The sequence below is a fragment of the Neophocaena asiaeorientalis genome, unplaced genomic scaffold (assembly GCF_003031525.2).
Source record: "Neophocaena asiaeorientalis asiaeorientalis breed wild unplaced genomic scaffold, Neophocaena_asiaeorientalis_V1.1 scaffold22, whole genome shotgun sequence".
Taxonomy (NCBI): domain Eukaryota; kingdom Metazoa; phylum Chordata; class Mammalia; order Artiodactyla; family Phocoenidae; genus Neophocaena; species Neophocaena asiaeorientalis.
In genome coordinates this window covers 1799403-1814971 of record NW_020174422.1, presented here as the reverse complement: position 1 = coordinate 1814971, position 15569 = coordinate 1799403, and the positions used below count along the sequence as shown (strand labels likewise).

At 41.2% G+C, this 15569-nt stretch overlaps 1 protein-coding gene across 3 annotated transcripts in view; it reads right to left on the bottom strand.

The window, feature by feature from the left end:
* Positions 1 to 4034: 4034 nt before the first annotated feature.
* KALRN (kalirin RhoGEF kinase) overlaps positions 4035 to 15569 on the bottom strand; it is a 573088-nt gene continuing 561553 nt past the window's right edge. For all 3 annotated transcript variants that reach the window (XM_024756492.1, XM_024756493.1, XM_024756495.1), the window contains 4 exons: positions 15336 to 15414; positions 9145 to 9345; positions 5138 to 5276; positions 4035 to 4580 (listed from right to left, as the gene is read on the bottom strand). In XM_024756492.1, the coding sequence (XP_024612260.1) occupies positions 4035 to 4580; positions 5138 to 5276; positions 9145 to 9345; positions 15336 to 15414 (965 nt within the window). The remainder of the gene's footprint in view (positions 4581 to 5137; positions 5277 to 9144; positions 9346 to 15335; positions 15415 to 15569) is intronic.

Sequence of the window (15569 nt, the reverse complement as noted above, 5' to 3'; positions counted from 1 at the left end):
AGGAAAGTGGCTGTTTGGGCTCTTCTCTGTCAATTTTTCTAGAGCATAAAGCTTGAGAAGAGTGTCACGGTTGCTTTGGAGGGCATCTAACTCTTTGCTTCTGCCATAAGACATACTGGAGAAAACAGTTTATTGACAAACACTTCATCAGCTCTCCTAACCTTTTTCTGTACACAAGCTTTTAAATGATTGAAATTACAGGCTAAGACCAAATAACATTCAGACAAAGAGCACCTAGTACTTCCAATTAAAATTAATTTATAGAATTTAATCTCATGGGTTTTCAAATGGTATCTAAAGACATGAATATTGAAATCCTGGAATGTTCAAAGTTACTATCGATAAAATTCTTAGCACTGGCAGTGTGTAGCACTTTAAAAAAATCAAAGTATTTTCTAGATATCCCAACTAAGGTATTTTCCCAACATTCCTATGAGATTAATTCCTCCCTCTATCCCCCCAACTCCCATTTTAACAATGGGGACATTTGGGGCAGAAAAAACAAAGACTTTCTGTAAGAAAGGACGAATCAGGAATAGCTGAGGTTGAAACTCAAGAATTCCTGGGCTCACCCTATGTTCAGATGGTTTCATTTAGAAGATATTTTAAAATAAAGAAAAAATGCTGCAGTATCAGTCAATCTAAATACAATGAACTTCTTTATCTCCCAACCTCCCCTCTGAAAGGCACTACTATTTATAAAGACTTGTGAACCACAAAGCGGTGCAGCCAGCTTTTCCTCTGCTTCCTCTACTCCCCCAAGAGTGTTTATGGCTGTCAGAGACCTGAAGGACACCTCCAACGTTATGATTTTTTTCTTAAAAATTTTCCTACATTCAGCTGTAAGTGGATATAAATCTATTTAATTTGAAACAAATATAAAAGATGAAGTAAATTATTATACCTTAGAAAAATTATCGTGGGTTGTCCCTGATCGTTTCCTTCTTTTTGCATCCCACCCTTACAAAACAAAAACCCCCCAAAACCCTATGCAATGAATATAAGCCAAGCAAGAAACTTGTGACCTTAACCAACATTTATTTTTCCCATTTCAACTGGAAGTTCACTCTTACTAATTCCTAGTTAAGTTTTGATTGCAAGAACTACCATAATTATAGTAGAAGGGGACTATTTCCTTGTCTCTCCCCTCTTCTCTACCACAAATACTGTATGTGTACATATATCCTGTTAATAAATATCTCTGTCAAAATAGGTACAAGAAAGTGGTTCCTAATCCTTCATCCCTCACCACAGTTGCCCACAGAGCAACCTAAAGTGTATTTCCCAACCCCATCTTCTGGGATTCCTTGTTATTTCCAACTTGCTATGGAGAATTCTTGAACCAGGAATGCTATCATCTTATCCCTGTTGCGAAGGACCAGGAGCTTTGCACATAGGATGACTCCTTGTTAGTTTTCTTCAGTTATCAAACTATATAAAATATACACCCTTTCTTTTGGGGCCTCTATTAAATCCATTCTACTCTAATGATTGTAGATTTGGGTCCAGTTAACAAAGTCATACTACTTTTCATTTCTCTGTCCCTCCTCTCCTGTCTCTTCACTTCCCCAACAGGTGTACTTGGGGGAGATTCCAAACAACCTCCCATCTGGACCATCCCAACTCTGATGTAAAACCTGTTATAAAAGCTTTGGCTCTGCCTAATACTCTGTCAACTGCCCTCCTGACAACACGACTTCATTAACGCTCTCCTGTGCGGTCTGGACACCATTGTCCTTCTCAAGCAGAAACTCAGCTTGTCTCCTACATGGTCATAAAAATTCACAATGACTCAGCAGGGAGCTCTTTATTCATCATCCACAGTGGATGGAACAGAACTTGCCAGGCCACACTGTACAGATATTTGGAATCCTCAGTGCCTGTAATCTATCCCATGATGTGCCCTAGGGACCAGGCTTTCTTCTTTTATGTTGTATCTTATAATGAAGACATATTTACTAAAAGAGTTTTTAGTAAATATGTTTTAAATTTCAAAATATTGTATCATATAGTATTTGTATATACCTATGGGTTTGAATGAAGAATATAAAGGGTTAGTCAAGAGAGAGCTCTGAGGAAGGGAGCCTTGATGACCCAGGGCCATATGAAAACTAGGAAACAAATACAGTCGGAGTCAGTTTCCACATATTTGGTTAATTCTGAAAATACATAAGTGCTATCTAGTCTTATTGCTTGTACTTTCTACTAATTTATTAATCTATAATCTTGGATGGGATGAGGTGGAGGGTGGATGAGGAAATTGACTTTGTTACCAATGGAAAAGAATGATGAGTATTTTTAATTCTACATTTCCACTGTGGGAATAAGTGTTTTTATATATTAAAGTTCGGGCTTAGTTTCCAGCATTCCTCTTCATTAAGATTGGTTTGTAGTTCTATTTATCCTTCATAAACGTTTCTGCTTGCACTTCTGTGCTGCGTGATTTTACTTTTCTCAATCCTACTACAGGAGAGAAGCGATGCCATTAAACCTGATTTGGACAAACAGTTAAGCTATATTTTTAAAATATCATTCGCGTAACAGCAATTTTAGAAACACATTCTCGGAAACAAAGGGTGGATCACGTACAAATACAAAAACAAAAACTCTTTCCTAAAAACCCTTTCCCAAAAACCAAAAAAAAAAAAAAAAAACCAAAAAAAACAAAAGAAAGGAAGAAAAAGCCATGAAATGCCCAGGTTTAATTTTTTTTTTCCCACCAGTGGAAAAAAGGGCAGTTCATAATCATCTTGTACAGAGAATATACACCAGAAAGCAGTGTTGGCCTCAAAGTGCAATTAGTCCTTTTAGCCCAGGGAAATATTGGTGGCTGAGAGGTGATAGATATTGCAATCACAGTTAAAACTCAATGCTCTGTTAGGGTGATGTATCAGATTTTATTCCATGGCTTCAGAAAGGACTTGGGACCAGGCCTTTAAAAGGCCTATATGGCTGCCTCCTTTTGGTAAGCACCCCTTCACTTCCATAAGGGGTTAGAAATAAAGCAGGCCAGCTTTCGGAGGACTGCACTCTGCAGCAGCAGAAAACATCAGAAAGCATTGTTATGTTGTTCACAGGAACTGTAGGAAAGGTTTCTATTTGCACTTTTGTATGAACCTGTTTTATTTGTTACCTATTTGAAACCAAGTGTAGACATAAAAAATAGCCCCACACCTCTTACTGTATTTGGACTTATTTCCTGGCAGGCTTTCCTGCCAGATGAACTCTGAGCTGCCAGTGAATCTGGGGACAGCATTTCATAAACAGAACCTAGGTTAGTCAAATACCTGTGACTGAGAGAAAAATCTTCTCATTCACAGATTGCGAAAGGGTAACATTGCTTTCTCTTAATGCACAGGTTCTGGTAAAAGAGTTCTATACAAGATTTATAAAATGCTCTAAAAAACCTGACATCTAATTGTGCTTAGTCAAAACAATGTAATGCTTCAGTAAATAAGTCACTGTCTTAACTGGAGTACTCAAAGTTACTTATGATTGATTTCATATATATCTCTATATTATAAAACTCCGAAAGCTGAATGCGATCTATTTTACTGTATGTGTACATGTATCCTATTAAGAAACTATATCTAAGTAATCTAATCCAGTATAGTTGACATACATGACATCTCTGTTAAATAGAACTTTTTGCTTAAAATTTCAGCCAAGGCGGAAATGTTTTATACTCACTTCAGTGAGCTGAAGTTTTGCCCAGTTAACCACTCATTTTGGAACACGCAATTAAAATTTCATAACAGCTGCTATTCTTCTTATCTTTGCCTCTCTTTTGAATACTTTCCGTGACTCTTTGCATCTGTATCCCTTCTGGATGACCTTCTGAAAAGTCCCTGGATTTAGGGTGATTTTACTGCTGCTCAGACCCTGAAAAATCACTGAGGAGGTTTAAGAGGTACATCTCTCAATCCGGAAAACCGCGTGGAGTGAAATAATGAACAGAATTATTTACAGACACATTCAGTCTTGCTTTGGTTCACACTGCACTTCCATGTGAAACCTCGAGGGCTGGGAGATGGCTACGTCCCTTGGTTTACCCGGTTGACAATGTAGCTCTTGACATTGGGAATAGGCCGAACATCGTTCTGGTGCTTGCGGCGCTCTATGAAGCATGCCAGGCGGGAGGTGTCCAGGGGGATTTTGGAGTAGCTGCCATTGTGGGGCTGCAGCCATGGATGCTGCAGGCAGGTGGCTGCCGTGGGCCGCCTCCGAAAGTCTTCCTGTAGGATCACATTGATGAAATCTCTGGCAGCATTGCTCACGCCACAGAAGTACTCATGGGGGAAGCTGAAATCCACCCTGCATACGTTGATACATGTCTCCTCCTTGCTCTCATCCAAGAAAGGGGAGACCCCGCTCAGCATGACATATGTCAAAACCCCGATGCTCCAGATATCAGTGCCCAGGGACACAGGGATGCCTTGGATCACTTCTGGGGCAGCAAACTCAGGGTTCCCAAGCAGGTGGTGGATGTGGAAGTGACCTGAGATCTGGACAGCATCCTCTAAGTCAATGAGCTTCACTCGAGGCACTGGAATCCGAAGGTCAATGAGCAGGTTTTCAGGCTGCAGAGATCCAAGGAGGCGGGGATAAGAGAAGGCAAGTTCAGCTCTCTGTTTTGACTACCAGTAGGACTCCATCCATTCAGACACGGTTCTGCCATTCTTTGATAAAGCCTGTAGTATATGGGACTTTCCCTATATTCAAACTGAACTAAACTCTGAGGTTAAATGGTACTTTAGGGAAGTTGTTTGACATTGGAAATCATGTCTTCTTAACTAGCCCTTACTTCTGCACTAAATCAAGAAAATGATAAATTATTTATTTTGGAGAACAGGGGCTTCTTTTTGAAAAAGATGGTGACATTTAGTGGATTCCTTCTATAAAGTTAGACAAAGTGGTTAAAGCCTCCCTACCTTCTCTAACCCCAGGTGCCATGTGACTCTGGAGTGTTCTCACTAATTCACAAATAACACACTTAAATTGTGACAACCCATTTTGTGTTTAATATTCACAGGGATTCTAATGTAAGTAAATAAAATGAGAATTTACCTCCCTCAAGGGTAATGACTGGCAGGTTAGACTTAACGATTTCCCTGCTAGGGTTGCTACTTCTTATTACCTTTATGTCCAAATGTGCAACCCTGCAGTTGTGAAGGTACTGCAGGGCTTCCATGATGTCTCGTATGTAGAAAGCTACTTTTTCTTCCATCAGCTCATCGTGATTCATAAGGTAGTCTAAGAGTCGGCCGTCATCCATCCTGAAAATAGGGAGGAAAAGGCAAAGGAAATACGTTTATAAAGAAAACAGAAAAATAACACACACAAAAATCTGTAAGTTTGCTAACATTTCTCCTACTCCCTATTATAAATGAAGATCAATGTTGCAACACATGCATATTTTAGTTAGAGCCCAAAGTTAGTACAATGTTCAGAACTTATATTAAAAAGATAGATAGATAGATACATGCATGTTTCAGGGAAGAAATCTGTATAACCTTAAGACACATTATGTTCATTAACTTTTGAAACTGCTCACAAGGAAAAAGGTCTGACACCCCTTTAAGAGAGATTAGATTGCAAAACAGAGAAAGGAGGGAGACAGAGATTTTGCAATTGTCTGAATAACTGGAATCTGGTGGCTTCAAGGAACCTCATATATGTCTTGCAAATAACTTTTACTTGTCAATTTTTAGTTGGGGAAAAATAGAAACTAGGCAAAGTTTGATCTTGACATTTTTTTTTTTTTTTTTTTTGCGGTACGCGGGCCTCTCACTGTTGTGGCCTCTCCCGTTGCGGAGCACAGGCTCTGGACGCGCAGGCTCAGCGGCCATGGCTCACGGGCCCAGCCGCTCCGCGGCATGTGGGATCTTCCCAGACCGGGGCACGAACCCGCGTCCCCTGCATCGGCAGGTGGACTCTCAACCACTGCGCCACCAGGGAAGCCCTGATCTTGGCATTCTTGACCCCCCTTTTGAAACCCATCCCGCTTGGGCAACTTTCCAACCTTAAAAACTATATCTGAAAGCCTGGTACAAGGGGCCAGCCAGACCTGGATTCAAATCCTGGTTCTGCCACTAACAGGTTGGTGGCTTGGAGCAAGTCATTTAAACTCCCTGTGTTTTGGTTTCTTCATCTTTAGAGTAACGACAACAACACCTATTTCATTATGAGGATTGTCCAAGGGTCAAGTGAGACAATGAGGCATTTAAGCATAATTGGTAGCAATAGCAAGTGTGCAATAAATGGCAACACTTTTCAGGCTCTCTGGGCCCTCTTTAGCAGGGAGTGACCAGATGTCAGGCAGCTGGTCTCTAATATGCATTTTGGGCCATTGAGGCCCATCCCCAGGAAAGGCCCAGGCAGAGGAGCCTGAGCCAGAGTCAGAAACTACGTTTGAACACAGCTGACATCCCCCTGCCAAGTTTCCATTCTCTTCTCTAGCTTGTTCCTTCCCACAAACTTGTTCTCTTCTCCCACTTTCCTTGACAGGATTAAAGGCTAGGTCCCATGAAGGCCTCCTTTGCCTTCCTCTGACCCTGCCAGGGTGGGAGAGGGGTGGTGAGCACGGAGTGGAGTAGGACTGGGCTTGTTAGATGCAGCCCCCTGAACTTCTTAGAGCGTTTTAGGGAGAAGTTAACAGTAGCTCTACTCTGAGACCAGAAAGTCTCAGCCACCAAGTTCATCCTTAGAGCGCTTAGATAATGCAGATGCCCAGGTCCCTCCCTAGACTAGGGAATCAGAACCTCAGTTGCCTGGTAGAGAAAAGCTCTACCAGCAAGTTAGATGGCCACCAAAGGGGTACCCACAGTCATGGCATAACCAGGGTTTAGCTCAGGTACTGCCTCTCCACAAATCTTCCCTGAACCTCAAGTCCAGCCAAGCCCCTCTCTATGTTCTCACACAACTCTCTCCAAAATATGCATTTACCAGGCTATGCTGAAATCATTCATTTACCTATGGACTTTCTCATTAGACTTCTAACTCCTCAAGGGCAAGAAATATAACATTTAGGGCCTCCCTGGTGGCGCAGTGGTTGAGAGTCCGCCTGTAGATGCAGGGGACACGGGTTCGTGCCCCGGTCCGGGAAGATCCCACATGCTGCGGAGTGGCTGGGCCCATGAGCCATGGCCGCTGAGCCTGTGCGTCCGGAGCCTGTGCTCCGCAACGGGAGAGGCCACAACAGTGAGAGGCCCACGTACCGCAAAAAAAAAAAAAGAAAGAAAGAAAGATAGAAAGAAATATAACGTTTCATCTTTGTTCCTGCCACCCAGGCCCAGGTCTACACAGTGGGTGGCACATAGTGAGTGCTCAGTAAATGCAATATTCATCTCAGTTAATCCCTGCAACATCTCTGAGAAGTGGAAACATCTTCAGAATTCACAGATAAGGACCCTGAGGCCCAGGAAACTAAGTACACTGTCCCAAATCACAGAGCTGGAATTAGAGCCCAGGTTCTCCATGCCAAGAACAGCTTCTTTCCATTACTCTGTGGCAGCCTGGTAGTCAACACCTTCCCTCACAATGGTAATTGACAAGTCTGAATAGGCAAAGGTTCTGGGTCTGCTGTACCACCTTGGTTGATACACAAGTGACAATACTTTTTATTGGAACTCAAGTACAACATGTTGTCACTTGTAAACAAACATAGTTCACTGTCAACAGAATGTACCTTTTGAGTTAGGAAGCTCTTATGAAAGGCTGTTTGTAAACGTATTTATGAAATCCAAAGTGACAATCTTAACTATACTCCAATAAAAATTAAAAAAAAAAAGAACTGGACTAAATAGTAAAGCATGAGGTCAGAGTAAGTGGTTAATGTGCATATAAATTAAACTTATTTTTATCAATTGAAAAAAAAGAAAAACAAAGTGACAACTTACCAGCTACTACACAGCTATAGAAAGTTAAGTATCACAAAAGGATTACAATTACTAACAGTGATGGTTTTGTCTCCTCTTGTTTCTTTTCAACCAGTTAAAAAATGTAGCCTAAGATGTTTGCATTTTGGCTTTCTGTTTTTCATCATAAATAAATTTACAGAAAGTTACTGCTTCAAACCCCTCCCTCCCCCCCACACACACCTAGACTAACAAGCACACAAGAGCAAGACTAAAATGACAGTTGAAAGGTGTAAAAGGAGGTGCTTCTCCACGGAACGTAGGTTCATGTGGAGCCAGACACAGCACTGGTCTTCGGTGTAAATGTCTATCTCCTCTCCAGGCGCAGGGCCTCATGAGCACCAATCAGACAACATTTCTACGAGGGCTCCATACTTCTGAAAAGATCGTTCTCTTTGGCCTCTGTAAGATCTCCCTAAACCACAGAGCACGATCTCTGTTCTTAGCCTGGGGAAGAAGTGGGAAGGATGTGACCTTATTGGTCTATTCTGGGGCCCAGTACGTAGCCCCAAGTATATGGCTGCCTGAGTCCCTAGAAAATCTGGAATGAGTGGAAGGTTTTGAGGGTAAGATTCTACCCTTAAAGGAATTTCTTGGGTGGTAGATTGGGGATGCTATGGCAGTGGATAGATGCACAAACCCCTCTCTTTATTTCAACTCCACCCCTGTCAATAAGCCCATTGTCCATAAGCTTTTCCTAAATTCCTGCCCAGCCCAAGAGTCCATAAGAGAAAGAAGATGAAAACTGGAGTGAGAGAGATGTGGGTTCAAGTCCCAGCTTCTCCATTTCATAGTTTTAAGGAGCTACTTTTTTTTTTGCCGTACATGGGCCTCTCACTGTTGTGGCCTCTCCCATTGCAGAGCACAGGCTCCGGATGCGCAGGCTCAGCGGCCATGGCTCACGGGCCCAGCCGCTCCACGGCATGTGGGATCTTCCCGGACCGGGGCACAAACCCGTGTCCCCTGCATCGGCAGGTGGACTCTCAACCACTGCGCCACCAGGGAAGCCCTAAGGAGCTACTTTTAATGATCTTCCTTATCCTTGACTTCCTGATCTATAAAATGGGAATAACATTTTTATACAGTGGAGGGGAGAGTGCATGTTACATACAACACTCTGTAAACTAGAAGACATTGTATGAAATGTAACTGCCATTTCCATTAATTGTGGGCAAGAAATTACCCAAATAGCTGGGGACCACCTTCGAGAGATGACGCCTGTACTTACAGTTCCAAAATCAGGATGTAGGAAGTGGGGGACTCATAGGTGTCATGGAGAGTGATGTATTGGGGATGCTGCAGGTGCTGAAGTAGGGCAGCCTCGTGGGCAGCCTGCTCTTTTTTCTTCATTTTTTTGCTAACAAATTTCACAGCGACATCTTTGCGAGTAGCTTTGTGAATGCACTTCTTTACTATGGAGAACCGGCCTCTGGAAAACAAAAGGAAGAAAGTGTTTTGCCAAGATTCCTCAATAACTAGGTATCATTTTATTGAAGGATATGAGAAGTTTTATCTGAAGTGATTAGACAGTAACATTTTATTAGGAATCTACTTTTCTGTACTTTTAATTATAATGTTATCATTCAGAAAAGCCATCTTTCCTTTCTTAGCATTTTAGGGTTCTTTGAGATGCAAAAAACTAAATAATATTTTTAGTCAATATATTTTTCTGTCATTTTGAACATCAACCACAGGTTCAGTTTTCTTTTCTGAACAGAATATATTTCTATAAAATATTACAGTGACAATGTTAAAGAAGGAGGAATTCTGCTTTATGGTAATTTCAAATCATTTTCTGAAGAGGCAATTTTTTCATTTTATTTTATATTTATGATCCTTCTGTTACCGAAAATTTCCAATATACACAAAAGTAGAGAGAATAGTAGAACAGATCTTCTGTGTACCCAGCAGCCAGCTTCAACAATTATCAACGTTTTGCCAACCTTTCATCTATTCTTTTCCCACCTCCTGCCCTTTTTTTTCTGGAGTGTTTTTTTTTTTTTTTGCAGTATGCGGGCCTCTCACTGTTGCGGCCTCTCCCGTTGCGGAGCACAGGCTCTGGACGCGCAGGCTCAGCGGCCATGGCTCACGGGCCCAGCCACTCCGCGGCATGTGGGTTCTTCCCGGACCGGGGCACGAACCCGTGTCCCCTGCATCGGCAGGTGGACTCTCAACCACTGCGCCACCAGGGAAGCCCAAGTGCATGTTATTTCTTGCATAAATACTTGGTTTGCATCTCTAGTTGACAAGGACATTTGAAAATATATAACCACCATGCCATTTTTGTATCTAACAAAATTAACTATAGCTGAAATAGAATGGTTCCCAGACTCCCCTGCAGGCCTATGGAAGGTAGTAAGAGAGTGAGATAGATGGAGAAACTGGTCAGCAATGGAAGCAGAGAGAGGGAGGGTCAAAGAGGTGATAAGGCAGCATCACCCAAAGCCTGTTCATGAGGTGCCCTGACCCAAGAGCAGAGGAATGAGCAGTCCAAAGGGCAGTCCACTCCTCTAGCGGAAACGAAAGCATCAGACACATGGCCGCTACTAAGATTGTCCAACAGACGCCTTGACCTGGCTCTGTGTTCACCAAGCAACTTCCTGATAATAATAATTTCTTTTTTTACTATAGATTTTCCCCAAAGAAGAGAAAGCCCTAATTAATAAAGCAAGTATTAGACAAATATTAATCAAATGCCTATTACATGTAAGACATCATTCTTGGCATAGTGAACAAGTATTTGGTCAAACTGGCAGCTCTGTTTTACATCATCCATCGATAAACTACCATTCTGCGTTTTAACAGCGCCCTCTCATGTTTGTTTATTATAGGTCACCTCCTTCCAGAGGACTTTGGATACAGGAAAACAACTGATTGCTGAGGAGAGATCTCCTGAATTAGTGGTTATGTCAAGGTACTGCTACCTTAATTTTTAAAATATATTTTGTGTGCATCAAACTTATGCATCCCCATGGTTTGAAAAGTCAATGAGCTTTAACAAAGTTTCTTATTAAAAACGATAGTGCCTCTTCCTCCACCCGTCCCCATTTTTCTTCCTCTAGAGGTAGTTTAATATATCACTTCAGTGTATTTTGCTGATTATTTAGGTATTTACTTCTATGACTCTAAATATAGTATGTTTTGTATGGCTATTTCTTGATTTTTCAGTTTTAGTTATTATCTGTTGACATCCCACTATAGAAGATGAGATTTTAGTCTCTTTCCTTCCTTTGTTCCCATCACATAACCACTTTTCCCATCCCCTGTCCCCCCAAGAGAATTATATTGTAATCAATAATCAGTGTTTCCATTATTACAACTATGTCAGTGTTGGTCACAGTTAAACCTCTAGTAAACTATGACTGTTCTTCCTTTTTGTGGTAAAATGCATTCTTCAATCTTTTCTGAAAAAGAGTGCATGGGAAATAAGTTGTTTGAGATTTGCATATCTAAAACATGCTTATTCTACATTGATATTTGATTGTTAGTTTCTCTGGGTATAATTCTAGGTTGAAAAAAATTTTGAAGGAATTATTCTATTGCCTTCTAACTTCTAGTGTGATTGATGATGTTAACTGTTAATGTTCAAAGCATTATTATTCCTAATCCTTTGCATATGATTCTTATAAAAATATTTAGCTCTCTCCTCACTGAGATTTCTCCCATATTCTTTAGCTCAAATGGACACTTTCTGTAGTTCCGCTGGCCAGAAATATGGGATTCTGTCAAGTTTTAGCCTCTGGCATCCTCATACACTTCCACATGAATGCCCTTGTGGGTAAAAGAGTAAGAGAGGGGCTTCCCCGGTCAAAAAAAAAAAAAAAAAAAAAAAAGAGAGAGAGAGAAAGAAGAAAGGGGAAAAAATAGGAATCTCCCTGCTCTCTTCCTGTCTTCTGGCCATAAAGATGGATTTCTCTTGGAGATTTTGCTCTCTGTGCCTGCTGCACAGTTCACTGACTTAGCCCACCCTTGGATTAAAGCTAAGAGATCAGGAGAAAAAACACAAAAAAAACCCTCAGAACATAATAACTCAGAAAACTCACTGCCACTGTCCTTGTCTTTTTTCAGGTGTTAACTTCCCTCCCCAATCTCTCTGTTACTTACTTTTCAGAATGCTCAGATAGCTGCTATCTGTATTTCATCCACGGATTCTAGTTGTAGCCAGTGGGAGAGAAAGGCTACAATGGGCTTACTCCATCTTGGCCAGCATCAGAAGTTGGCTCATTTTAAAAGCTGGGGACTAAAAAGCTGTTTGGAAGCTCTGCGTGTGTGGGTGGAGCCTGTCAACTCGACCTTCACTGTAGGGTGATCTGAATGGACTGTTTTGTCAGGGGAAACTCCAGAGTCAGTATCGTTAAGTCTTTCCTCTTGAGCTGGTCAGATTCTCCAGAGAAAGACCCTCCTACTTTCTGCCTGGAAGGTGAGGCCCTGGCTGTCCACCTCTGGAGGCCTGGTGGGTAGGACAGCAGGGGTCCTCAGAATCTAGCATTTATATATTCTCACAGTGGCCCTGTTTGGAGTATGGCTCCATTGCCCTCAGTTGGGCTGGTGTCCCTGAGAACAGAGGCACTCTGTTTCACCCTTTCCAGGGGATAAATCTCCAGTCTTTTCCTTGATTGGGAAGGACAATCACACAGCCACCTGAAGCTGGGGAGGAGGTCTGGAGCCACAACTTCTTCTCACACAAGGTTCAGACAACCTTCCAATTTTAGCATCTTCTTTACACATATTTCCAGAGGTACTGGATGCTTCCAACACCTGAGCCTTCTGGGAATTCTGCTGCAAAACTTACACTGGCTCTCACTTGACCCCATAACTGACTTGGACTGAGTTTCTCAGGTCTCTCAGTCATTGGTCACTTTCACCTCTTTTTCTGCTTCTAATACTTGCTATCTCTTCTTCCAGTGTCCTCATCTTTACGTGCCTGCGTAAAAAAAATCCTTTACTGTAGATTCAGTGAAGTCTCAGGAGGGAATGAAAATGGATGCCTGTATTCAACCTGCCATCCTTACCTGGAGGCCTGGTACCGCCACCTTTTTGGATCCTGTACAGGTAACCAGGTAGCATTCCCAAGGGATAAGTCTTTGGCTTCTTTAAGCTGCAATGGTGCCTATATAGTTTATTTCTGGTTAAGTATGCCATGCTCAGGTGCTCTTTGCTTCTATGGATGGGCTATAGGAGTGAAGCTATTTCTTTTTTGTTTTTTGTAATACTTATTACTGGAGACCTATTTTTAACAAGATAGTCATATAGATCTAGAATTTTAGGTTTAGGTGTGATGGAGAAAGCTGACTCACTTACATGGCCCTGGCACAGATATCTTTTATGTATCTCATGTAAGTATCTATATGTTTTATTTCCATTCTGTTAATATATAGCATTTTAAAGGATCTTCTAAAAAGATGAAGACGATACTTGGGAGAGAGGGAAAGCTTCAGGTTATTGGAGATGAAATTTAAAAAAAAATCAATTGCTTGGAACAGATCAGAAAATTGATTTCCCCTTAAGAAATATCAAAACGTCCATCTCTTCTATGTAAAACATGCCTTAGCCTATGGCTATCAACAGCAAATACAGGCCTTGGGGAGGAATTAACCGGTACATCCAGGTGGTGGAACCAATTTCATTTAGAACCAGATGGGGATTTGATTTGCTTATTATTGGGGTCATATGTAGCTTCACAAACTTTAATATCATGGAGAAAACTAGATTTCAACTACTAGAACTTATTTTTGACAAAAACTGCTATGATGAGAAACAATATATATTAGTAAAACAAGCACAGGCTTAAAGGCAGGTAGCCCAGGGTTTGAATCCTGGTTCTACACGTACTAGTTGTGGGATTTTGAGAAAGTTACTTGACCTCCTGAACCTGAGTTTCCTTTACTGGAAATCTACTCAAACACTACCTCATGGTCTTGTAAGGATTAGCTTAAATAACTTTTGTATACTATCTGCATGGTATCCAGAATACTATATTACTCAAAAAGCTTCATCATCATCGTCATCATCACCATGTAAATTTCCACTGGCTTTATCTTTTCTGTTTGGCTACACAAAGAAGATAGGAAAGTAGAGCTAAAGCTGGTTTTTGATGAAAGGAGCTGTAACAAAAGGCAGTGAATTACATTGTTACTCCTGCCTAAGAAATGGGAATAATGAACATTTTTGCTCTCTCCACAACCTCTGTCACAACCACGTAGGAAATTTTACCGTTCATTGAGAGCCATCAATCAGAGATGGAGAGGATGCTAATGGCCCGTTGCTAGGGAGTGCTCTTTTATTTACACATCACAGGAGGGTGGGTGACTTGTAAGATCTACCCACATTCTCTCACCTAGACCTCCTGGAGACCAATACCTCACAGGCATGTAAAACCTTCCCATCAACGATTTTGTGAGACAGGTGATACATTATTTTTCACTATTCTGTTAAAAGTCACATTTCTATCCTTTTTCATTTTTGAGGACACATTTTTCTAACCAAAAGAGAGACAGAGAGACCTGTATCCAACAATTAGTGCTTATGTAGTCTTCTGAAGAACACATGGAACTTCTTATGAAAATTGACCATATAGTACTCACAAAGCAAGTCCCAACAAAAATCAAGGAATCAGTACCATGTAGACCAAATTCTCCAACCACAAAGCAATTAAATTAGAAATCAGTAGTAAGAAGACAATTTTTTAAAATCTCATACATTTGGAAATTTTAAAACAGTTCTACAGTTGGGTCAAAGAAAAGAATCATAGTTGAAGGAAAAATACCTAGAACTGAATAATGAAAATGCCACATATCAGAACTCAGGATTTAGCTAAAATTGTACTTTGAAGAAATGACTGAGCCTTAAATTCTTATATTAGAAAAGTAGAAAGGCTGAGAACTTTAATGTAAGCAGTTAGAAAAAGAACCATAGGGGCTTCCCTGGTGGCGCTCGTGGTTGAGAACCTGCCTGCCAATGCGGGGAGCGCGGGTTCGGGCCCTGGTCTGGGAAGATCCCACATGCCGCGGAGCGACTGGGCCCGTGAGCCACAACTACTGAGCCTGCGCGTCTGGAGCCTGTGCTCCGCAACAAGAGAGGCCGAGACAGTGAAAGGCCCGCGCACCGCGCACCGCGCACCGCGCACCGCGATGAAGAGTGGACCCCACTCGCCGCAACTAGAGAAAGCCCTCGCACGGCAACGAAGACCCAACACTGCCCAAAATAAATAAATAAATTTAAAAAAAAAAAAAAAAAAAAAAAAAAAAAAAAAAAAAAAAAAAAAGAAAAAGAACCATAGAAAATACACATAAATACTCTAGTTTTTTCTTAGTATAGAGAAAATGCACTTAGTGAAAGAAACACAAAACAAGAAGTCGTTATTATCATGTGATGTTTTTAAGTGTTCATGAATAAAGGAACAGAAAACTGGGTTATTACCTTCCAATTTCATTCAGCTCCGTATAAGCTGAATCAAAATTTTCCTTCCAAGAAATGGTGGTACCATCAGCCGCAGCGTCTTTGGAAGAGAAAGAATCCATTTGTAACATTGAGAAAAAGCCATATTAAGAATAATGAACAGGTTAACAGAAAAGCCCCAGCATCACCCCCAAAGCAATTCTCATGACTAAATATGGAATCTAACTCAGTGGGAAAATGCCACAATTCTCTGAA